The sequence below is a fragment of the Trachymyrmex cornetzi genome, unplaced genomic scaffold, assembly GCF_001594075.2.
Source record: "Trachymyrmex cornetzi isolate Tcor2-1 unplaced genomic scaffold, Tcor1.1 scaffold166, whole genome shotgun sequence".
Classification (NCBI taxonomy): Eukaryota; Metazoa; Arthropoda; class Insecta; order Hymenoptera; family Formicidae; genus Trachymyrmex; species Trachymyrmex cornetzi.
Window position 1 is genome coordinate 296,085 of NW_017296266.1, and position 24,914 is coordinate 320,998.

General features: G+C 32.8%; 2 protein-coding genes across 11 annotated transcripts; one reads left to right on the forward strand and one right to left on the reverse strand.

Moving 5' to 3' along the window:
- Positions 1 to 1,692: 1,692 nt before the first annotated feature.
- sqd (RNA-binding protein squid) lies at positions 1,693 to 13,286 on the reverse strand. Of its 9 annotated transcripts, XM_018504322.1 has the most exons (10): positions 13,059 to 13,285; positions 9,203 to 9,238; positions 8,747 to 8,787; positions 8,102 to 8,229; positions 7,709 to 7,855; positions 7,482 to 7,613; positions 6,825 to 7,086; positions 4,635 to 4,706; positions 2,890 to 3,004; positions 2,249 to 2,329 (listed from the first exon to the last, which is right to left on the reverse strand). In XM_018504322.1, exons 1-9 carry the CDS (start codon positions 13,187 to 13,189, stop codon positions 2,940 to 2,942), a joined length of 1,014 nt encoding a protein of 337 aa, XP_018359824.1. In that variant the 5' UTR covers positions 13,190 to 13,285; the 3' UTR covers positions 2,249 to 2,329; positions 2,890 to 2,939. The 9 variants fall into 9 exon arrangements, with proteins under 9 accessions (XP_018359825.1, XP_018359822.1, XP_018359820.1 ...); XM_018504323.1 differs by lacking the exon at positions 2,890 to 3,004 and having other exon boundaries at positions 1,693 to 2,329; positions 6,873 to 7,086; positions 13,059 to 13,286; XM_018504320.1 differs by lacking the exon at positions 2,890 to 3,004 and having other exon boundaries at positions 1,693 to 2,329; positions 6,867 to 7,086; positions 13,059 to 13,286.
- Positions 13,281 to 23,833, forward strand: LOC108759052 (uncharacterized). 2 transcript variants are annotated; one of them, XM_018504317.1, is made up of 12 exons: positions 17,616 to 17,702; positions 17,800 to 17,923; positions 18,491 to 18,637; positions 18,810 to 18,988; positions 19,353 to 19,559; positions 19,712 to 19,933; positions 20,161 to 20,353; positions 21,319 to 21,529; positions 21,930 to 22,236; positions 22,313 to 22,458; positions 23,058 to 23,274; positions 23,427 to 23,833. In XM_018504317.1, the coding sequence occupies exons 1-12, from the start codon at positions 17,685 to 17,687 to the stop codon at positions 23,643 to 23,645; spliced, it is 2,190 nt and encodes a 729-aa protein (XP_018359819.1). In that variant the 5' UTR covers positions 17,616 to 17,684; the 3' UTR covers positions 23,646 to 23,833. The 2 variants fall into 2 exon arrangements, with proteins under 2 accessions (XP_018359818.1, XP_018359819.1); XM_018504316.1 differs by lacking the exons at positions 17,616 to 17,702; positions 17,800 to 17,923 and adding an exon at positions 13,281 to 13,475.
- Positions 23,834 to 24,914: the final 1,081 nt, after the last annotated feature.

The window sequence follows — 24,914 nt, forward strand, 5'->3', positions numbered from 1 at the left end:
GCGTGTTAACTTCGCGAACTAGCATGATACTTCCCCTTTGCAATATACGTTAAATGAATAGTTTCATTAAACATGGACTTTAAATAGAGATCTACTCTTTTTATCTCTAAAATATTCAAATGTTGGAATTATAGAATTTGAATTAATGATAAGTATCAGGAAAAAAAGTGGTCCCAAAGAAAAAAAACTTGTAAAAGCTTCCAAAATATTATTAAATAAAAGCGCACATATTGCTAGTGATAAATTTTCTTGCTTTAAACTGACGAAACTTTATTTCTCACTGGACTCGGAAAATATCTCCCTTGAATAATTAAAATGGAATTCTATAGTGGTATTTAGTTATAAAAATTTACGATGCTATTTTTTACGACTTCTCTGGAACGCTTTGGATGAAAATGCAAAAATCCAATACGCTAGTTTGTGATTGAAACTGAGAAATATTATTTATTTTTGGATCCATATATTTAGAATTCGTATTTGCATTTCTCACAAAAGAATAATAAAATGATAGAAAGTTTTAATGTTATTAAAGAAGGTTGCAAAATTATAGTGCGTCTAATTTAACAGCTCAATCAGTTAAATGAACTTAGTTAAGATGCAATTGTCATTAACGCGAGAACACGTTAAGTGGGAGAACGGACTAATTTTAGCTGGATGAGATTAGTAGTACTACTAATTAGAGAGCTTGTAGCTTCGGCTCATTAATCTCCAAGATAGTGATCTCAATGACGCCTTCTCGTGTTTCGATCGCTTACTAGCCTCCGCTTTCGTGGATCAAATGTACATTTTTAAGAGATAAATGGAAATTAAAACTACTTAAAAAAAGTATATAACTATTTATTGAAATTTTTTTATCTTGTAATTTAAAACTTTCTTCCTCCTAAAAAATCTGTCCAGAAAATAAAAATAATTTTATGAGGAACAACAAAAGTTATCTCCGTATCTATCAAGGACAAAATAGAATATTTGTCATCAGCGATTAATAATTAATACATTATTAATTGAATTTTTTCATCCGTGCCAAAATATTATTCAGAAATGTTTCTAAAATATTCAATTTATAAATAAAATGCGAGAAAAATATTCTCAATAAAATTTTTAGCTTATATAAAATTACATTCAAATTATAATTTTTTGTTTATTATTTTTAACTTTAGTCACATTATCTTCAAAGAAAATGTACAGCAATTTTTTCAAACTACGTAAATTCTTATAAGAATTAAATATTAAAAATTCGGGAAGAATAAGGAAAATCGTAGGATTTGAGTAGATGATTATTAATGTTACACTAAAGAACACGAATTGGTATATATATATAAACATAATTTATTTTAAATAAACCACTAACATAAGACCATCCCTTTAAATTTATATAACGTAATACTTTTGTGAGACATAAGATCAGAACAGTATGTACTCGGACAAAAATACATAATCCCAACATTGTATTTTCAATACAATATCGTCTGATGTATTTTAAAAATTTTATTGTGACAATTCTTCTCGTGTTAGAATAAACTTGTTTGTATATAAATATAATGTACATGCGCTGTTCTCTATGATCGAGCCAAAATCCTGTCGTAGCACATGCCAGGTATACCATCAGTTTGCATATTAAGCTTACACACGCGTGTGCTACGATGTTATGAATCGGTAGAGCATAAGTTCTATTAATAAATCTGATAAATTCCGTTTTATGTATGTGTCAGTCTTTTATTTAAATCTATGTGTATAAATGATGATCTCTACGTTTCAGACATAAATCTTGTGTACATGTCGTGTATTAAAAAGAAAAAAATATTAAGTTGCCATATAGGAGGTCAGAACAAAACTACAAATGTATGTATGAGATATATATTATGTACACAAAACGAATTTATTTAATCCTATTATTATATCTTACTAATAAGGAAGAAGTAATCCTTTTATATTATTTCACACGGTCGTTATAAACAGCACGATTTATCCGGTTTTTAAATCGATTTTTCGCATGCCATATAGAAACATTGCGTGCTTACTCATTTATGATGGTTCATTGTTCGCCGTGTCGTTCTGTAGAAAAAATTAAAATAATCTACTATTATAGGTATATTCATTCACGATATACACAATGCGTGCGCACGTGCACGCAAATGTTTTTATAAGTTGAAAAAAGCAAGCGCGTATATGTATATACAAAAACAAAATCAACAAAATATTATTGGAACGGTAAAATTTCATGCTGTTCGAATCTTGTTTTTTTGAATATTGGCCGATGTTGATACATATTGAATGGAATGATTGGACGAGTTGTAATGTGATTGTAAACGGAAACCGCGGCTTGCGATACCTGGAAAGGAAAGGAATGTATTAATCTTTTAATTACTCATATTGAATTATGCCATATATTATACAAATCAATTTGTTAAAATTAATGAAGTATAGCAAATTAAACATGGACGGAAGCATAGCAAATGAAACATTTATTTGAAACAGAAATAGAGATGGAATGGTTAACAAAAGTTGGCATTAAAAAGCAGCAACGTGTGAAATATGCAAAATGTAGAACAATAATTCTAGATAAAAAAACTATTTCGAATTAAGAATTACAAGAAAAATACAATAGCTTTGGTCTTATTTAAAAATTTAAGAAATCTCGTTCCTAATTGAGTATAAATAACTGTTTCTAAACAGATTTTCAAAGAAAAAAAAATTGGAATGCATATTTCATTTTTTGTAACTATTTTATTTTATTTAAAATCACGATTTTAGATTCTTATAAAGAATGTAATTTATAAAAATCTGTGCGTTATTTTTTTAAGTACGAAGTTATTTGTGCACACTAAAATCTTTGGGTAATTTAGTGCAGAGGTGGATGTAAGAGCATTAGGAGATTGGACAGTGACTCACCGGCAGTTACAATGCGAATTGCATTGCGGTCATAAATAAGGATTCCTTTATTAATAGGGTTGGTGCCTCTGGTTCTGACGAGCACCCCTTTGCTTGCCACCGTAGCCTGAACCTCCTGGAACACATACCCACATGGCACTTTATTAGTCTAATCGTCCTAGCTGCATCACTCGTTTATCTTTATAAGAGATTAAGCATATAAACTTATGTATAGAAATTGTACATAAACTACCAAAAGAAACTGTCAAATCGCACAAATGCTTATTTAGAGATTAATTAGATATAGATAAATATAAATGTAAGAGAGAAAACTATAGTATTATCTATGTAGAGGCTACAGGCTAAGGTAGTAAGCTGCAGGCTGTGTAATTTATATTTTCCCCTTCCTCCATATCTCAAGCTCTAATACAGCTAAATAATATAGGATAACGTTCCATTGGATGCGAGTGTTAAACGATTCTATTACATTTATGAAAAAATAGTATATAAAAAAACAATATATAAAAAACAGTGTATAAAAAAAACCCGCTGTATCTCCATGTAAAAAGAGAAGTTTCTAGGGATACTCCAAGTTAATCAAAGTATATATTTCATAAAACAACTGAGTTACGTAATGATAGTGATAATATTATTATGCTCTTAAATATAATTCACTAACTTATAAACATTATGGCTGGTATTCATAGTCGAGTCTTATTTCAAGACCGTCTCAAGTAATATCTTAAGACGCTAATGCAGCCTTCTGATTGGTTCATGACTTCTTAAGACCGTACTTAAGACGATCTTGAATATAAGATCTGACTATGAATACTGGTCTATAAGTCAGTTGCAAAATAAATGATAAAAATCGATAATCGCAGATAACTTACAATAAAGCTGTCCAAGGTCGGGGTTTTTTGGCTTGAAATCGAAATGCGTCATTATTCACACCTATTACCGTTCCTACTCCTTACTTCATTGCTATTTTGTCGTAGCGTACGACGCTCGGTCTCGGAGACGACACTAGTTAAAAGTTTTTGACCTGTGTCTTTCACTATTTAAAAATATTCTGTTATTCATATTTTTATAGTTAAATATGTTATGAATAATAGTATCTTATAATATTAGTAACAGAATATTTTTACTTAAACATAGTGAAAGACACAGGTCAAAAACTTTTAACGATTTCAGTTGAGACCGAGCGTCGCACGCTACGACAAAACAGCAATGAAGTAAGGAATAGGGAATAGTAATAGGTATGAATTCCGATACATTTCAATTTTAAGTCAAAAAAACACCGATCTTGGACAGCTCTGACTTACAACATAATAATACATAACTATGTTACAATTTGCTTCCACGATATACATATGTATTTAGATATAATTCAAATGTTTTTTTTATGCATGCAATAAATTATCGATTAAATTATCCCGAGAATGTTAACTTCTCTCCTATTGCATTCATTCATATTTTTCACACACATACACACATATACATATACGTTACATACAAACACATTTTCCATTTGTTAAACAAATAGTTACAAAGATAGAAAAAAAAAGAAATTTAAATAGAGGACAGAGGAATAAATAGAGCTGAAGAGAATGAGACTCAGTTTAGAATAAGGACAGATGAATGTGTAGTTGACTGCATGAGAAAATAGACGTAGGCGATAATTCAATCGTAATGTATGCCACTTAAAATATACAACGATATGGATGGGGAATATATAAATATAAAAGAAAGGACGCTACAATGCGTACCTTTACCGCGTGCGCCACCGCGCCCGCCACTGTAGCCACCGTCGTAATTACCACTGCCATATCCATATCCGTCTGCGTTTCATGGAACACACGGTATAAAGAAACAATGGAATCAGTTATCGATGCATATATCGATTATTCATTTCCTTTTACATTAAAAGGAAAAATCTATGCACGTGGCGCGTAAAACAAAAAATATGTATTCACTAAAGATTGATTATTTTGTATAATGTAATTATATATCTAACAATTATAAAAAAAAACATGTGAAATGTGTTCTAAAAACAATTTGTACTGTAACGCACTGTTATAGTATTCTATATGAGCGAAAGACAGTTATATTTTCCAAAGGATTTTTTCATTCGATTTCTGATCGTTAGTGTAGTTTTAGATTTTAATGTTATAACACACGTTATTTTGAACAGTATGAATTTAGAAATGGCATGCATTAAAAAAAAATGATTTATCATGCTAAAAATGGCTGTATCAGAAAGAACATGCGCATAGTTGAAATTAAAATTTATACAGCACATCCCGACAAAAATAGCGAAAAAATGAAAGAAATGAATAAAAAAATATTTTTAATTTATAATTAATTTTAGATAAAACAGGCATGTAGATGAATTCACGCTTGTATCCTTTACCTAATAACTCGATTTTAAAAAAAGCATGCCGCGGAAGTAATCTCAGAAGTCATACGAGATATAAAAATAGTACATTGCCATTCTCACTTCCGTAAGGGCATGTGTTTAGCCTTCGCGATTTTATTGCAGGTGAGGTGATCATTGGAAAAAACATGAAACGTCATGCGTGAGAAATGTGGCAGGATTAACAGCAGGATTGAAGGATACAATCTCATACAATGATGTCGTATATAGTTTCTTTAACCCATCAATTGCCAGTTTTTAGTTTTAATAATTACTTATATAAAAAATAAAGCCCTTGAGCCACAAATAAACACAGCGCTAAAGAGAAATAAAAAAGAAAACAAATGAAAAAGTTAACAATTCATATCAATGAATGAACATATTAAATGTTGGTAAGTTATTAAATCCGTCATTTAAAAAATCATTGTTTTACGTATATCGATATATAAAATAATTGTAATTTCATTAAAATTTTGTCTGAAAGAGAGAGAGAGAGAGAGAGAAAATACTTATATCGATTGATTACTGATTAATTATGTGTGATAATATATCGATAAATATTATAAAACGCAAACGTGATATTTAATTAAACATCACACACACATTCACTGTTACCTATTATATTTTTTCTTATGTTAACTTTGTTAATTGCTTATTTACACATGTATATGTATATACAATTTAAATATTAGTAGAACATTAAAGAATATAACTTAGCAAATGATGTATAGATTAATATAATGCGATAAACAGTCAGTGCTTTAAAGTAGTTCAAAAGTAGAAAATAATTCGGATTATGTTCATTCTATATGTAGCCTTTCAGTAATCGGATTTGTTACAAATTATGTTGTAATATGCTGAAAGAACATAATTCGAAAAATATTTTCATAAGTTCGAGTCACTGGTTTACATAAGTACCATATCAATGATAAAATTAATAAAATAATTGTCATATTTTCTGGAGTCTATAAAACCAAAATTATTCAAGTTAAAATACGTGTTTTTTTTAAATGTATTAATATGAACAAATTAGAATTGTTACTGATCTGCCCGTAAACCAGCACTCGTATTTCTGCTTATATCTAATACTAAAACTTAATACCCAGTATAATACATACATAAAATTTCTGATCATTCCATTTCCTGTTACTGCTGAGTAACACATATTTAACGAAGCTGACAATATAAATTTCAGCTTACTCAATTAAAGTAAAAAGTTAGTAAACACAAGATGTCTGCTTGGATTAATTAAAAAAAAAAAAGATAAATGAAGGGAAGCTAAGCAATTTGAATGCACGACAAAGGAATTAAATCAGTCATAATATGCATATATTTTCCTCAGGTGTCTATAATTTTTGTCATAATCGCCTACCGAATACACTGGGACGGTAACAACGAATAATCTTGCCGTTAATTATTATTTATAGCTTCTTTTTCGAAGGAAAACAAGACACACGAGAAAAAAGCAAAACAAATCTTGACAATGATCGGCACATCATATGCCCATTTTATCATCGATTTTAGTAATAGTTAATGGAATTACCGTATCCACTGTAGTCGTAGCCGCTGTAACCTCCGTACCCACCCCCACCGTAATAATCGTATCCATATCCATCGTAGCCACCGCCATATCCCCCTTGACCGTAGCCACCACTGTAACCGCCGCCATAGCCACCCTGTCCCCATCCACCTTGACCAAATCCTCGACCTCGGCCACCTCTGGTGCCACGACTGCCACGGCCACCGGGTCCACCACGCATACCGATCATTCCATCGGGCTTGGGTGTTGCCTTCTTTACATCAACCTGTTTAATATTTCAAATATAATTGCTATTTTTTTTATTATTTAGCGAAATAATTCGTTAAAAAATATGTTATAAAATTTGCTTGTAAAAAAACATTTGTCATTACATGCATTTAATAACACACAAAACTAACAATATGAATATCATTCCATATATGTAAAAGATGAATGTAATATTATTAAAATTAGTCGCAATGAGATCTAAATTAAAAATTTTAATTTTGTTTCATTTTCGTCGATCAGTCTTTTTATCGCCTTGCAGAAAAATAAAATGTGAAATCGTACATTTATTTTAGAGATAATAATCTAAAATACTTTAAAATAGATAGATTTTACAAATATTTTATTAAAGCTTCGAAATAATATTCGACTTTTTATGAACATTCATTTACTTACCTCTTTACCATTTATCGTTTGTTTCGAAGTCTTCAACAACTCATTCACCACTTGTTCGGATTCAAAAGTGATGAAGCAGAATCCTTTCCTTTGATTTTTTGTTTTGTCGAATGGCATCTCTACCTCGACAATCTAAAAGATTTTTAGGTTTTTTATGTATTAATAAGAGGGCTCTTCTTGTTTAAGGGTATTTTAGCTAAAGTATACAGAAACGATAAAGTACTTACAGTTCCAAACTGTGAGAAGAAATTCTTGATATCATCATCAGAAAGCTCTGTCGAAAGCCCGCCGACAAATATTTTTCCGTGTCTGGCTTTTGCCTTTTTAGGATCAACCTTTTTGTTGTTGATGACATGATCACCAGCAGACATAATCTGAAAGATTATTTTTTCTTATTTAATTATTTGGCAAATAATTCGTTAAAAAATGTTATAAAAATTTGTTTGTAAAAACACCTCAGAAAAAAGAATTGTCGTCACATGCATTCAGTAGCAGAACTGACTTTTTAATTATCATCATTTAAGTATCATGTATGTAAAAGATAAACAGTAACATAATTAAAATTAGTAACAATAGAGTTACATTATTTTTCCGTTGCGATAAAATACAAAATTGAATACCTTATCAAGAGATTCAGCTTTAGCAAAAACAATGAAGGCAAATCCTCTCGATCGTCCTGTATTTGGATCTGTCTTGACATTGATGCTTTCAATATCACCATATGCGCTGAAATGTTCTCGCAATTCCTCTAAAAATGTATAAAATAATTTCTTTGTAAGAATTCTTTAAATCGTTTTAAAAATATTTATATAAACAATATTGTAATTTAAGCTCAGTAAAAAGTTCTTTTCACATGACAATTGTCATCCAAAGGTGTCCTAAGGTTAAAAAATAAATCATCATCGCTGATCTTTTTTGTTTTATTATTTTTCATTATTTAACTAATGGTGAATTCACTTGCACTACACTGGATCAGTGCATATTAAAAGCTGCTTTATATAAACTATCTCAATGCAGTGATACAATATAATCAACTTTGACAATGAAATGATACACATATATTTTGTTAAATAATGTGTGACAATATTATTAGTCTATAGTTTAAAATATTTATATACTTTTACATTTAACTTTGGTAATTTCATGCAAAGTACCTTTTAGTATGCACTGATCTAGTGTAGTGCTAGTGATCGAATTCGCTATAAGATTTGCGAAGAAAATAAATTTTTAAAAGAGTATAAGTTTAAAAAAAAAGAGTTACTTACTGTCTGTCGTTTCCCAGCTTAAACCACCGACGAATAATTTCCTGCGAAAGAAACGGAAAACAGAAAGTGTTAAAATTAATAAGAGAGAATGAAATACATATTCGTCTTAAGTCTTTAATCATTATTGCAAAACCGAATGTTCGTAAAGAGAAATTCACGGTTTATCATCTAAATAGGATTGCTATTCGGGCTTACGACGTTGGCAAATTCTCAAATCTCTGCAACTGCGCGCAAAAAAGTTATCTGTAATGAAAACGGAAGATGGAAATGTATTTGGGCCTCTTTCGCAAGTGACTGTTACAAGTTACGGAATGGTCATAGTCTGTTATTACTCGAATACACAACTTGAGCATCAAGTAGTTTTCATCGTTTCGTATCGTTGCGCAACTTTTCTTTCACTCTTAACACCGACATGCTAAAAAAAAATAAGAAAAATATAATAAAGTTTGAAAATACCTATCGTTCAGAGAATCCTGGTTAGCCCCGGCCGACCTGCAAAGCAACGGAACGAATTTATTTCACTAAGTGAATTTCTCGAACGTATTAATTAATATAAAGAATTAAGATCGAAACGAGAATTTAACTTTTAAAAAACGAAAAAAAAAATCCAAAAATCTCATTTATTAAAAAAAAAAAAAAAAATGAAAGGAAATGTCGACTTGACCCCTGGAAAGACTATATAATCAGTGTTAAGGTATGAAAAATTGAATGCAGACGATATGCAAGTAATGTAACAGACCTGTAGTGTCATTCGCAAAAGGGGCACTGGATCGACCATCAAAAAGATTTATATAAACGAGGAATATTTTATTCAATTAAACATCGCACATATGTAAAGACTATATATAATTATATATATCTACGACAAACAAACGCATTTAATCTATGGCTAATTAGATCGCCCATTGTCGAAATTTAGAAAAGTCTTCTTACAATGATAAACATAATAATTACAATGCAAAGCAATTACAAGAGTATAGAATACCATTCCTAGAATAAATGAGAATTGATAAAGGTAGCTTACGATATATGCATCTGTCCTTTGTATAAAGTTACGAGAAACAACCATGAGAAGAACTGCTTTTCACACCATAGAAACCTTGATTTGAATGTTCAATTGTAAACAAAAAAAAAATCGAAAAGAAAACTTGGAAAAAAGTATATAGGTATATGTAAAAATCAATGCATCGAGAGAACAAGGTACTATTCATCGACGTTTGCGTGAGAACCCGAGCAATAGTTAGACAACTCCAGTAGACATATCACAGCTCTGCTCCTAAGGGAAACAAGAATTTAATTTTTCCAAGTGGTTACTCTGACTGCAGATTGGCCCAAAGAATATGGTATATGCTAGGATAGACTGCAACTCTATATCGAAAAGCTAAAAAGATTGTTTTCATTACGATTTAAATGATAGACAACTCTTGATATTTTCGATCGACATATCTATATGGATATAATATAGATGGATACCATATGGGATATTTATTTATATTTTACATGTACGTGTTTATTTATATATATATTTGTCTCTTTCTCATTCTTTCTCTCTTTGTTTACAACGCTCATAGACAAATTGCGATGTAATTGCAAGAATGGTTTCAACTTCTGATATATATTATATATATATTTTCATTCGTTTTCTGCATTCTAACAACGAGCTGCAAGCTCGGTTTTTGCTCTGACTTTGTTTTTGGCAGTGTCAACACGATTAATTGATTTACTTATTATATTTGACTCTTTATTTTTTATTTATGGCTGGTGATAAATACCGTTGGCACCAGTCACTCGCCGGTAATCAGTTGCTGGTCGGGTGACGTTTTCCACCTGTGAGCCGCCCGCCATGTGAAAACCGTTGTCGATCACCTGTAGATCAAGCCACATAAACTGGGGTTAAATGGCGTTCCGACCTACTGGACGTTTTCGCATTGTCCCTATGATTTTGTGCTTTGGTCACGCCCAAACAGCATTTGGATCGGAAATTACTCTACGCGTGACCCAGCAGGCAAGTGTGTGTCTGTGCGAGACTTTATCGATTTGACGAAATTAATTTGAGTTCCAGTGCTTGTGTCATGACGGAACGTGACGAACTTGAACTTGAAGTAGACTTCTCGCAATAATTAGGACTCGGAAATCACTGCATAAGGTTTTGCGGTTCACGTCGATCCCATGTAAGTGTACGTATTTGTCAATCGTGAATCAATTGACTGTTTACCATAATTCAGCTGCAATGAACCGTACGAGGATAGAAGACTCGGCTGGCCAAAAAATGTACTCGAAAGTTTAGGCTCTATAAAAACATTACGGATTATTATTTGCTTGTGATGTTGCGTTCGCAAAAATTGATCGACTGCAGAACCCACAATTTCTCTTTATCAATTACAGAGAACTACAATTATATCATTAACTAGATAGGGATAGAAAACAAGGAGTTTAATACACAAAATTACGAAAAATTTCAAAAACAGATAAATATTATACCTCGCAACAACAGCACATATAAAGTTACAAACTAGCGCCTTTATTCGCCGTTATACAGTGGTGTCTTAAATTATTCTTGCGTAATATAGCATGCATTATCTCATTTCAATCTTTGATTATTGTATTTCAAGACGTAGTGGAGCGCAGGCATTTGGCTGTTTTACTTCCGTTATTTTATACACATGAAACTCGTGTCCCTTGAACATTTTTATTTTTAATTATAGGATAGGAGGAGGACGAGGAGGTGCATCTTCAAATTCATATTCAGTAACATTACTGCAAAAATCCTATGCATCTTATCCTATAATGAGGCAATAGAGTAATTGTTTATACTTTATTATATTTCAATTTACCTACGTTAAGTAGAATTTGAAGATTACGTCCGCTTCCTGAATTTTACATCCTGAAACATTCTACATATTTTTGTGAAATTGAAATAAATCTAATGCTTACCCTTCTTTGCAAAAAGATACCCCAAATAGCGTAAAAATTTGCAAAAATCCAAGGCTGCAGGAATACGAAGAGCAAATAAAAATTACAAAAAAATGATACAAAGAAAAACAAATATCAAAATTCCCTTGATATACAATATGAACAATATGACGGGAGAAATAAAAAACGGGACGCGCGCAGAATTGCAAAATTATATCTTTTTAGGTAATTTTTTTATTTACACAGGTGTCTTGCATTCTTTTATTGAGACTGAAGGAAAAGGAAGTTTCTGGTCAAATTCATCCAGCTCGAGATCCGTTACGCTGAAAAAAAGAGTAGAGGAAAAAGAAAAAAGAGAGCAGCGCGAGACAATGGCAGACGAGAATTTAAGGTCCACCAACATTTTGCGTGAAGTGCACTGCAATAGCTGCGTCCCATTATTCACCTCGAATACTGAAAATCTATAATTCACGTTACGTATATATATATATATATATATATATATACACACACACACACACACATATATACAGATTTTCAATACCCACAGTGAATAACGGAACGCAGCCAACGAGGCGGGACACTTTTTCGGCGCTATGCCCTCTTCTTCAGTGATATTTCTTCGTTTCCAATATGTTTCTTTTACTGGAATTAATTCTATTTTTATTTTACACTACTAACATTTTTTTTATTCATCCAATGCTTCAAGTAACTCGGTTCTGCGAGCCTACAAGGGACAAAGGTTTCCACGTGTTTCTAACGGAAGTTTGTAACGGAGCGCGCCCAGGTAGCAAATTTCCGCTCTTTTTCGCGCAGAACGAACTATGTATTGTATGGAATATTCCTCGACATTATTACGCATAACGTCGTTTCTATTCTCGTTCCTTCTTTCTCTCTCTCTCTCTCTCTCCCTCTTATGACGCTACGACGCCTCGGGCGCGCCCTTTCCGGAGCCGCTGCCGGCGCCTCCACTCGTTCTTGCACCGCCATTATTGCCGCCGGCTTCTTTCGTCAATGGATCCTAATCGCGAATGGAGAATCGTCGCGAAATATGGGTGTTCGCGTGCGCGGCGTGCCACGGAGAAGCGACGAGGCCGTGTCGTCGAAACGTAGGCGTTCGTCGTGACGTCGATGCGAACGGATTACGTTCCGCGGCGGAGCGTACGCCTCCGCCATTTTGTGAGACGCGTGCCGACGCGCTCGCTCGCTCGCTCGCTCGCTCGTTCGCGCGCGCGCGCGCGCGGCCCGGTCGGCCGCGTTGTCGCGAAGTTATCGCCGATTCGCGCGATCGCCGGGCTACAACGCGCCTGAAGTACGAAGCGATCGCGCAATCCGGGACAATTAATCAGCTTGCGGCACGAGAGGGGGCGAGCAAACAGAGACCCGGGGGGGGAATTACCTGTCTTCTTGCGACTCCTGATTGTTCTCCGCGACGTTGTTCTCGCCGTTGTTCTCGGCCTCGCCGTTCTGCTCCGCGAAGTTTTGCTCCGCGATGTCGTCGCTGAAATCCTTGTTCTCCTGATCGGCCATCGCGTCTGCTTTTTATCTGTCGATATTATCGGATTACCCGCGTAAATTACGATACGCGCGGCACACCACGATGCACTGTGTGAGCACAAAGCCACTCGAATGATCGTAGATAGCTCGTTACGCAGCCGTTCTCTTCGACTGCCCGATGGAGAAGAAAGTACGGCGTCGTGCGTCGTGCGCAGCCCGGAGGTCCTCCCGCCGGCAATTTACGCGCGAGGCATCTTGGGACGTACGACTTTGCCGACCAATCACGTGGCGTCGCTCAGGATCGTTCGACGTGCCCAAGGTACCCTCGGTTCGATCACGCCAAATATCGTCAATCCCTTTGCGACCAAACGCGATCTAACGTTATGTTCTCACGTTAACCTTATGAATAATAACGTAAAATGTTTTTTTTTTTTTAATTTGACTTATCGTTAGATTCCTCGAACGTTTCCTGCATGAATGAAAATGTGAGTGTTTTCATTAAGCATTCACTCAATGAGTCTCATTCATGAATGTAAACAGCGAGAACGTCCTAATAGAACTTCATTCGGCTTGAATTTATAGCTCTTGTTTCGTCTGTTAAGCTTTATTGTTGAATTATTTGTTAAAATACGATCAGCCGTAGATGATTAAAAACTATTTCATTCAGCTTTGAGATCGAATTATTGTCTTACATTTAAAAATATCAAACTGTTTAAAAATATATATAAGTTGTTGAATATTGAAATTCTTAAAAATTCAAAACCTATAATTAGTAGAATCTTTTTATGTTAAATTTTTCTGGATTTTTTAACATTTAATTTGTAATGTTTCATACCGAATTGTTTTAGAAGTGATTTGTCGTTAGCGAGATCTGTAAACAGTGCTACAGAAAAATGTTTTAACAAATAAAAAGTTTTTGTTCGATGTGGAAAAAAATAGGAACCAAGATAAGTCTAGTTCTTACGTTCCTGGTTGCGTGCGGATCGATGGTTAGAGAATGCGTCATCAGCGGGAGAAGTAAAGGGGGGGAAGGAAGAGATGGAAGAAAAGAGACGGATTTAGCGCCATACGCATCAGAAATTTCGGTCACGCGACGCAACTGGCGGGAGAGAGAGATAGCCAATGAAATCGCCGAGAGACACTATTCTCGGCCGTCGACCAATGGAAGATCGCCAAGAATCCCGCTCAATTTTGCTGTGATTTTATCGACGATCATTTACTTCTTAAAAACTATTAAACAATACTGGGATACGCGAGACAAGTAGATTTTATTGTAATATATATCGTTGAAACAATCGACGAAACGAAATCAAGCAGCATACAACGGCATGGCATTTTTCGTTGCATCGGTAATGTTTGTAGATGGCCACAAAAAATGCGTCTTTCTCTCGCTATGACGTCGGAGTTGGTGCGGATAATGCCATCTGTAAATCCGCGACACTCGGTAAGGCTGAGGTCAAAGTCTCGCTACAAATATTTTGAAGCGTTTGGTTGACCAAGTAGAAAAAAGAATTTTACAGATTGACCAATCAAAAATTGCTTTAAAGCATTTATGACATCGCATTGATCGTACCGACAGAGAGAAACCGGAGAGTGGACATCCCGGCCTTTTTATTCGTGTACCAAACCTCGTAAGGTAATGTCCACGTTTTTGTGGTATTTTTCCATACTATTACTTACATGATTTAGACCGGAATTAGACGATGCATTGAAGATTGAAATTAAAGATTAAAGATTGAAATTTCACCAATGAGGACAAAGAAATTTTGACTCCTTTTATTACGATTGGTCAAAGTTCAATCTTTTAATCTTAAATCTCATTCTTCAATGCATAGTCTGATTCAGGCCTTAGATAAAGACAAATAATCAATTTTGGTCGGTATTTATATGGTCTGTTTTCTGTTCCTGCACTAGACTGCACTAGAAGTCTCTTTCTCGCTTTCGACAAATATCAAATATATACCTATTTCACTGTAAGTTCTAAAAGTGTACACTGATTTAGCCACAGAAAACAGATCTTTTGTCAGTTCTTATTATTCAAGACCGTCTTAAGTTTTGTCTCGGTGTCACGAACCAATCAGAGGACCGTATTAGTATCTTAAGACATTATTTAAGACGGTCTTGAAATAAGAACCGACTATAATAAATATCAACCTTTGATTATATATTCGTCCTTGTCTAGCCCATGTAATAGCATGGAAATGAACCACAAAAATATGGATATTACCCTACACGAGTAGGGCCAGTCTCAGGGAGCCTATTACGGTTCCTCCGTGCTTTTAATCACTTTTCACATTTTCATTTCACGTGACTTTAGTCATCTAATTATGGTACTTTTAAGTGAAAATGTGAAGTAACTAGGTATTTCCGGTATAGTAAAGCTGGAAACACAATAGACAGACAACAGGGAATAACGAGGCGTCCAATCAGAGCTCTGGAATATAATATCGAACTTATACCTCAAAGCTCTGATTGGATGGCTTGTTATTCCCTGTTGCCTGTGCCTATTACCTGTGTCTATTGTGTTTCCAGCTATATCCTAACCAAAGACATAGGCTGCTTTCCTTTTAGGAGACACAGTCGACACAAATCGACACAAGTGTCGTTCTATCTTTGTTACTCTCTGAATATCAAGAAGAATAGAACGACATTTGTGTCGACTTGTGTCGATTTGTGTCATCAAATGGAAAGCAGCCATAGAGAATGGACTGCGCGATTCGTGTGTCAAAATGGTCGATAGGGACGAGAGAGAAGAACCGTGGCAGACGGCCATTTCTATCTCTTTCCATTCAATAGTGTAATGGGAGAGAGAATGAGAGAGAGATTGGTTGTCTCTCATGGTCCCTCTCTCTCTCTCTCATTATTGTCGACCACATTTGATACATTACTTAGATACGGATCGCGCAGTCTATTCTCTATGGCTGAGTTCAGCAGACTCAGCAGTTTTGCAACCGTTTTATGATTCGTCGCGCTGATTGGTTTATACTTTTAGTTTTAAAGGAATAGTCCAATCTGAGCGAAGAATCATAAAACAGTTGCAAAACTGTTGAGTCTCCTGAATGCAGCCTATGTCTTTGATCCTAACCATGGTATATATAGGTGTTTTTTGTGGCTGAACTAGGATATGATCCACTTAACGCTGCAAATATTTCGTTGACCAATCAGAAGAAAGAATTTTATGAATTGACCAAGATCAAAGAATGCTTCAAAGCATTTGCAGCGTGAAGTGGATCGCACCCCTAGTGTACACTTTTGGAACTTAAAGTGAGCTAGATATACGTTTGATATTTGTTTAAAGCGAGAAACAGAGTTCTAGAACAGTCTAGTGTAAGAACAGAAAACAGACCACATGGTACACATCGTAGTGGAATTATAGAAGGTGAGATGTTACGCATAATGGCGGCAAAGAATGGGGGACATGTCTTGTAAACCAATCACTTAGGGCCCATTTTATGCGCGCGGAATTTAAATGTTCACAGGAGATTATTAATAAAAACACAGTATTAGAAGTTAAAATAATAATGAAATATTCATAACATTTATTAAATTGTAAAAATATTACAAACTAATCCTTTACAGTTAAAATAATAATAATAACGATAATAATAATAAAATTCTTCATTTCGTGGATTATCTCCGTGTCTGACTTTATAAAGAGTAAAACGTTGGCATTCTAATATAAAGTCAGACACGGAGATAACCCGCGAAATGGAGAATTTTACAAATTAGAAACAAGATTGCACATTTTTTGTTTTTCTTTCTTTTCTTCTTATATTATTAGTTTTTATATTTGCATATTTATATTGCGCAACCTAATGTACGATCTGGTTCGCACCAAACATGCGATCACCTCCGTCGGAGAAATTTGTACTTAATTTTCAGACATACTTCCGCGGTTAATCTATCAAAAATTTTATCCTGCATACAAAAAAAGTTTCCGTAAAATAATTGAAATTCAGCATCCATGATTTTTGCTGCTTCCATGAAATTATTGGAGGGAAGGATACAATTTTCACGCGAAATGCATGAAATTCACAAGGACTGCGACTGCTACAGTTTTTAATGCAACAGGTCGGCATGCTGCCTGAAAAATATACATTTATTATACATTTATGCCATATTGGATTTTCATAAAATGGGCCCCCATGATTGGCTATCTGCTCCCCACTACTTTTAAGCTACTGCGCATCCACAGGAACGTCTCACCTTCTATAATTCCACCATGGTACGCATCGTTAAGGCCGCAGCACAGACTTTTGCATAACACATAGTGCATAAGCGAATCAACTAATCAGAATCTTTCCTTTCCTCCCATTCCATGGAAAAGAAAAATTGTGATTGGTTGATTCCTTTATGCACTATGCATTATGCGTTATGCAAAAGTCTGTGCTGCGGCCTTTATCCCTTCCCTTCCATAAGGCAGACGCTCGCTTTACATTTTACAATATTAAACGGAACTTTGATAACCATCTTAATTCTTAACGTCGCGTAAAATTTTCGTGAAATCCGCGGAAGAAATAGTATAAATATGCCACAGGAACAGAAGGTAAAAACAGATGTCTTTTCCATCGTTTTTTCAAAATAGAAAATCGCAGATAGGAAGACATTGATTTCAAGCATTCTGATAAAAAGAGCGATTTTAGGTTCTTAAGTTGTACGATGTCTGGCATACTTGCAATAAGATACGAGCCGCCGTATTTCGCGTCGGACTCGATCTTTGGGATTATTACAAGCCTCTGGATCCCGACAAACGTTGTTTAATATCAGGTATAAATATCGGACATTGGCACCGAGCGAGCGATCGCTTCAAACACTTTTAAAGTTGTGTGCGGGAATGTTTATTTCTGGACACTCGATCTAATGAAATTACTTTAATTCAAATTTCCATTAGTTATATATACTATTTTTTTTACTTATCCCTTCACAGAATGTTTCGAAATTATTGAATGTTTTTTTTAACACAGTGAAATTGGCTTTATTTATTAGTTATAATTATAAAAATTGCTAAATCATGTATGTTTATTTATATATATCTTACATTTATATCTCAATGTATGATTTTTAAAATTTGGATTAAAGTTATAAATGAACATTTGTGCAGAAAGCAATTGATACAGAGGTAAATAATAATTGAATAAATCTTAATTTCGCGATATGTAATTCATTGATTTAAATAGACAAATATTAGCAGAATTTAAAATCTATTTAAAAATTGTGCTGCAGTGGTGATTGATTAATTTGTGTTGTCGAATGTATCTAAAATTTACTATAATTTTACGGTGCATTAATTAATTATAAAACATGTGTGTACATACATAATTATTAAATTTGCAGAGTCCAAATTTATCTCCGTTTTGGCTGGACCACTAAAAGGCGTGATTGGCTTATCGGATAAAGAGATTTGCGATCTAACGGATTATTTTCGAATTCAGGACGGTCGGATTCTTTATTCGCAATTTTGTGAAGTTATTCACGACAGTGGTATGAGCGATTATTTATATAATAAGCATTTATATAATATGATTATTTATTTGTTTTTATATAAAGTTTATATAAAATGACTCAATAATTGGATTGATAAAATGAGGCATGCATAGCATATAGATTTGTAAAATAACAATAATAATAATAATTTCTGTGATATTTCTCGTAGTTCCTGATTTCGGAAAGAACAAGGCCCTTGTGACAGGTTTAGAATGGGAAAATCCGCTGCATATAAATGTTCTGAGCGGTACGGAAACACGAAAATTGAATCTGATTATCACTCAGATCGCCGTGTTGGTGAGCAAAAGAAAAATTGCTCTTTGGCCATACTTTCAAGATTACGAGCTGGTATGTTTGATATGATTCATCTATGAAAATATGAACCATTACGGTTTGCAACATTAATTATTGGCAGCTATAATTTATTCTTTAGTCTTTGTGATTTTGACAAGCATAATAATTGTGCTAATACGAATACATTAATAATTTTTAATAATTTAGTTTCTCTTGTAATGTAAAAAAGCATCATCGATTCTATTTTATTATTTAAGATATAATTGTTTATTTCAGAAAAGGACTATTTTGATATAAAATATTAAAAATAGACAAAAGTAATTAAATGATAAAAATATGAATATTTTATTAGTTTAATAAGCATAAATGATAGAGAAGTTTAATAATTTTTAATTCATTCTAATAAGATGTTTTGTAGATTGCGAAGAATGTTGGCACAGTTACTCTCGCCCATTTTGGTCGAATTTTAAAATTTCTGGGCATCGTCCTTGGCGCTGAGGAATTTCGCCTGCTCGTAAAGAGATTTGCCAAAGATGCTTATACCGTAAATTATGTAGCGTTTGTGAAGGCTGTAGATGAAGTTCAACATTATTTAGAAGAATATGGAATGGTGGATCTCAGCGGGGTATTGTCATTTTTAGAACCTTTTTACCTTTATTTCTTCATAATCTTTACACATATACATTTATAATATTTATACAAATATAAGGAAATTAGAACATAATACATGTTTTCTGGAATGTACGTTACCTTTAGTTTCTCTGTTACATTTCTCAGGAGTTGCTCGATCAATTTCCCGGTCGAATAATTACGGCCGAGCTGCCGAAACTCCCACGACCGGAAATTGGTAAGATCATACCCAGTCAAGTCTTCGGTAAGCAAACGGTATTCCATCCGGTGATGGAACAGACGAGAGAGATGATTCCTGCGCTGGAAGTCATAAAACGCATCCAGAGGCATATTCTCGAGCAACGCATACGGATCCATGAGTTTTTCAAGGTTCTCGCGATCCAATTACGTCATGTATATGAGAATTCAGCATACGTGATAATATTATCTAATTAACGTTATCACGTATGCTGAATTCCCATATATGCGCGCGGATTTATCAATGATTTGTTACCCGCAATGAGCTCGCTCGCTATCGCATCCTCCTATTATCATGAGCGTAATATATTAACGGTTTAATCCGTTGATTAAGAACCGAATGATTTGGGTCATCATAGGATTTCGAATATTTGAATGTCGGTCGAGTGACCATCTCACAATTTCGAAGAGCGCTGGACGCACTTCAGATTTCGTCTTTGGGTCGTCTGTGGCTGATTGAACCAGAAATCGATGCCTTAATCGCTCTCTACAGGGATCTAGATGATCCGGATCGTGTATGTTGGCGCGTATTCGAAGATGATATAGATCAGGGTACAATATTTAAAATAAACGCAAACGTTTTTGGTGATACATCCTTAGAACAAACGCTTTTCCTGCTTTAATTATATATAATCTTTCTCTATATATAGGCGTGAAATAAAATGTTTTTAAAAATTTATTTTTTTATAATAATATTTAGATTATTTATATAAAAATTATGAAACAATTTATTTGATTTAATTGATAATATAATAAGAATATAATCCAATTAAAAGATTACAAACGAATTTTTCAAAAAAATATTTCTTCAAATAAGAAAACTGCTTTTTATGTAAATGAGAAATGTGTGAATAAAAAATATATATATTTAAAAAAAATAACAATAAATAATAAACCGCGTGGATCGATTACAAACTAAATTAAGTTTTAAATGGCTTTTTCCACATGCGCAAGATTAAGATAGCGAATTCTTATTCAAAAAATAATTTATATTTCACACAAATTACTCATAAATAAATGTTTCGGTCTGTCATCAGACCTTTTTCAATATTCAAATAATAATGTATACAAAAGACTTACAATAATACTTTCATCAATAACATAACCTATTTTAAACCATGATTTACGTTGTTCAATATTCCACATTTATATAAAATTCCATGCACATGACTTTACATCTTAATAGTCAGTACCATCATTGTATACATTATTATTTGAATATTGAAAAAGGTCTGATGACAGACCGAAACGTTTATTTATGAGTAATTTGTGTGAGAGAGAAATATAAATTATTTTTTTAATAAGAATTCGCTATCTCAATCTTGCGCATGTGGAAAAAGCCATTTAAAACTTAATTTAATTTAAAAAAAATATATAATTTTGTTGTGCAAATAAATTCTAGTTTAAAGAATGTTCCCAGTATATGTATTTTAACATTTTTTTCTTATGTATGCGCTACCGTTTTTACATTTTATTATTTTAATAGACATTTTCATTTAGTATTTTCATTTTCATAGTTTTTACCGTAAAAGGACTTGATAAATTACCAAACCTAAAAGTGGAATCACCACCTCAAGATATAGCTGAATTACCTCGAAAAGGTGTGTCAAATTGGCAATGTCAGCCGAAAAATATAAGAGATCTTTGTGAAGATATCATGCAGAGAGTAAGACAGCGAGTCGAAGAAAGGAGAATTTTCTTGAAGCAATTTTTCAAGGATTACGACAAGTATATTCTTTAAATAATTGTTAATCGAATGATTTATTTTGAAAATGACTGACGAAAAATTTAAATAAAAAAATTTTCTACATACAGTAAATTTTCTACAATATAGTAAATTATAATTAAGCAATTAAGAAACATTTATTTATTATAACTTTTATTATAACTAACATGTAATAATTTATTTTATACATTCATATACTTTTGGAAAACAACTACGAGAGTAATATTTTAAATTAAAATTGCTTGGAAAAAATCATAGTGAATGCTTAATAATTTTCGATCAAAATGTGTAGTTTTGGTTTGCCATTTGAACAAAATATACTATTAACTAAAATATGCCATTAATGATACCGAAAAGATATTAATAATTTTTGAATTTAATGAATTAATTATATATTTGCAGACATAATTGCGGTCATGTGACGCGAACGCAATTCAGACAAGTCCTTATCATAGCGACCATACTCTTGTCTCCGGAAGAAGAGTTTGCTCTGGAAAAAAGATATAACGACGATATGGGTTTTAACTACACTCGATTTTTGCAGGAACTAGAATTCCAACCGATCGTGGAGCCTTTATATTATCGCATGTTGGAGGATAAAAAGAGACTTAACGCTGAAAGGTCACCGTCTGAACCTCACGAGGATGAGACCAACATTGTATTAATTTTGGCTAAAATTAAAGCTAAAGTTGTACGCGAAAGAATTAAAGTAATTTATATTTGTTATTAATAGATTAAAGAGAAGTGATTCGAATCATAATTTGATAATTTTTTTTCACGCGTAGGTCCTCGAATTTATGCGTCAATTTGATAGACACAACCAACTTGTCGTTTCGAAACTTGATTTTATTAGAGGTCTAGATGAGCTTCGTTGCGGTTTGACAACTGCGGAAATAGACACGATTACAAAACTTTTTCAGGCACCTCTAAAGTATGGAGATATAATATTGACAATATAAGAGCCAGTAATTTTAAGAAATAAAATTAGTTAATAGAAATAATAGGAAAATAAGTATAAGAATAGGAATAAAATTAAAAAATAGAAAAAAATAATCAAAGCAAATTAATCCCAAGCGAATTTTATTTTTCGAATTATTTTCTAAGCAATATAGTTGCATTCATAATACTGTTTAATAAATAATGTTTAATAAACATGAAAAATTTTAAATATTTAAACTGGAAAATAATTGTTTATAAAATTTGATATGTTTTTAAAATTATTTAATAAATGTTATAAAAATATATTAAATTACATTTATAAAGTTTATTTATGTATATTAACATTTTTTTACTAGGTTGAGGTACGACTTTTATACGTATTTTATCCAATTTGGTCAACTTAATAAATATATATTTAATAACATCTATTTAATATTTTTTAGGTGTTTATTGAACATAATTAAGCTGCTTAGGTTGATACTTATTTTCTTTATTGAAAAATTGTTTAATTTTATGAAATTATAATTATCATTTATTTCTTCTTTAACTTCACATTCTCGTGACTCGTGATTATCGTATTTCTTTCTGAAGACCCTATTTCATTGAATACACCAAATTCGCGGCAATTGTGGAAGAAGCTGTTGCAACCAGGTGTTTGGAAAAAGTTCCTCTTGTGGTTCCCTTGCAACATGTGCCTTCCGAGGCGGATAGCAGAACCTTCCTGAATTTTGACGAACGGCAGAAGGTAGCTATCGCGATGGATAAACTGTGTCAAGTGCGGAGTCCGAACCTGGAGGAAATCTTCAAAGTTAGTACAGCTGTCGTTAAATTATAACGTTGCGCTATACATAATACAATCATTGAAGAGACAATCATTTATTATGTGAAATGTTTTCTTTTTTCTCTTTTTTTGCGAGACAAAAGAACAATGAGCAAATTTGATAATTATACGTTCTTTAGGATTACGATAAAGAGAATACCGGCACGGTTTCTAAGGGACACTTGATTAGAACATTATCGGTTAGACGAATGCTAGAATTCATCAATAGCAATGAGTTGGATGCTGTACACAAGTGCTTCTCCACTGAGAAAAACAGCCGTTTGGAGTTCAATTATCGAGCCTTTCTGTGCGCTTTGCATCTATTACAAGAAAATAAAAAAAAGATCTTGCCCTTATAAAAGGCCTATAGATACAAATTCGGAAACTGAGAACATATCCTTGCTGTTATCTGTTATACCATAATGTTGTATATTACGTTAAACAGTTTAAGAAAGTGAAATTGTAATGCAGTAGTCGTAATAAGAAACGTTATAAATTTTATTGTCCTTTGAGTATTTATATATCACATAGTGAAAAATAAGTAGAAAAAACCCATTGTATAATTTTTTATATTTTTTATATATTAACTTTATTATTCTTACATATTTTTGAAGTATCGTAAAAAATACATTTTTTAAAACAAACAAAAATCTCTTTAAAAGAATTGTATAATTATTTAATTAGATAAAGTGTAGCATTAAATATAACATTACAATTTGGTCACTACAGCAATCCTTTAAATTAAAAATTTTTAATACTTTTATATTAAAACAAAATTATATATATTGCTATATTTGAATTATTCCATCGCTTGCTAATAGATGGCGCCACTGACACTAGTCTGTTTAACTGATACAAACAATTTCTAGAATCATTAGTTATATTCTTTATATGTATTTTATATTTATCATAAATCATAAATTAATTAATTACAATAATATTTTCGATTATTTTTAGTAATACGATAAGTTAATAAAATAAAAATGTTAAAATAGAAACTTTTTGCTTGTATTTTAATTTAAAATAATGTCACCTTTTAATTAAATTAATAATTGTTTTATTATTGTTTCAATAATATCGAGTTTCTATTTTATGCAAATTATTATTTGAAATTAGAAAGAGTTAAATTTAAAATCTATACAAAAAGCGTATTGTGTACCAAGTAAGACGTAAGCAAATGTCAACAGCAGACTTGTATTTAAAGTATCGGTTGCGATGTCCATTCAGAGGAAGTAAGTAGGAGCGGATAGGTCTTAGATGATAGGACTTGTCGAAGCACGCACATTAGCCTCGTCAGCACGTACAACTCGCCGGCGGAGAATAATTTAGGCAGATAGAAAGTCTACCTCACGCTCTCTCATGCTCCTTACAATAGATTAAAATGTCAAGAGAAAATATATAATGAACGTCGTTGTAGCATATTCGCTACTTACAAAAATAAGAGATCTTTCATTATCAAAGTGCTCTTTATACTACTAGTCGTTTATATTTAAAATGATTTTTGTACTATAGAGAAATAATGAGATCTTACTATGCTTTTTACTTCCCGCCGTTACTGGACTATTTGCTGCTGGATCTTCTAGGATTCTTTGTCGCTTCGATTGAATCACGAAGTGTCCGTTTAGCTC

Excerpts from the sequence above, each read along its gene's own strand:
- sqd (XM_018504318.1), bottom strand. The coding sequence starts at position 13,189 with ATGGCCGATCAGGAGAACAAGGATTTCAGCGACGACATCGCGGAGCAA. Across the intron at positions 9,239-13,058 it reads CAGGAGTCGCAAGAAGACAG|GTCGGCCGGGGCTAACCAGG; the intron begins GTAATTCCCCCC and ends GTTGCTTTGCAG. Across the intron at positions 4,707-6,824 it reads CTACGACTACAGTGGATACG|ACGGATATGGATATGGCAGT; the intron begins GTAATTCCATTA and ends CATGAAACGCAG.
- LOC108759052 (XM_018504316.1), top strand. The coding sequence starts at position 13,289 with ATGATCGTAGATAGCTCGTTACGCAGCCGTTCTCTTCGACTGCCCGAT. Across the intron at positions 20,354-21,318 it reads CGAAGATGATATAGATCAGG|TTTTTACCGTAAAAGGACTT; the intron begins GTACAATATTTA and ends TCATTTTCATAG. Across the intron at positions 22,237-22,312 it reads TTGTACGCGAAAGAATTAAA|GTCCTCGAATTTATGCGTCA; the intron begins GTAATTTATATT and ends TTTCACGCGTAG.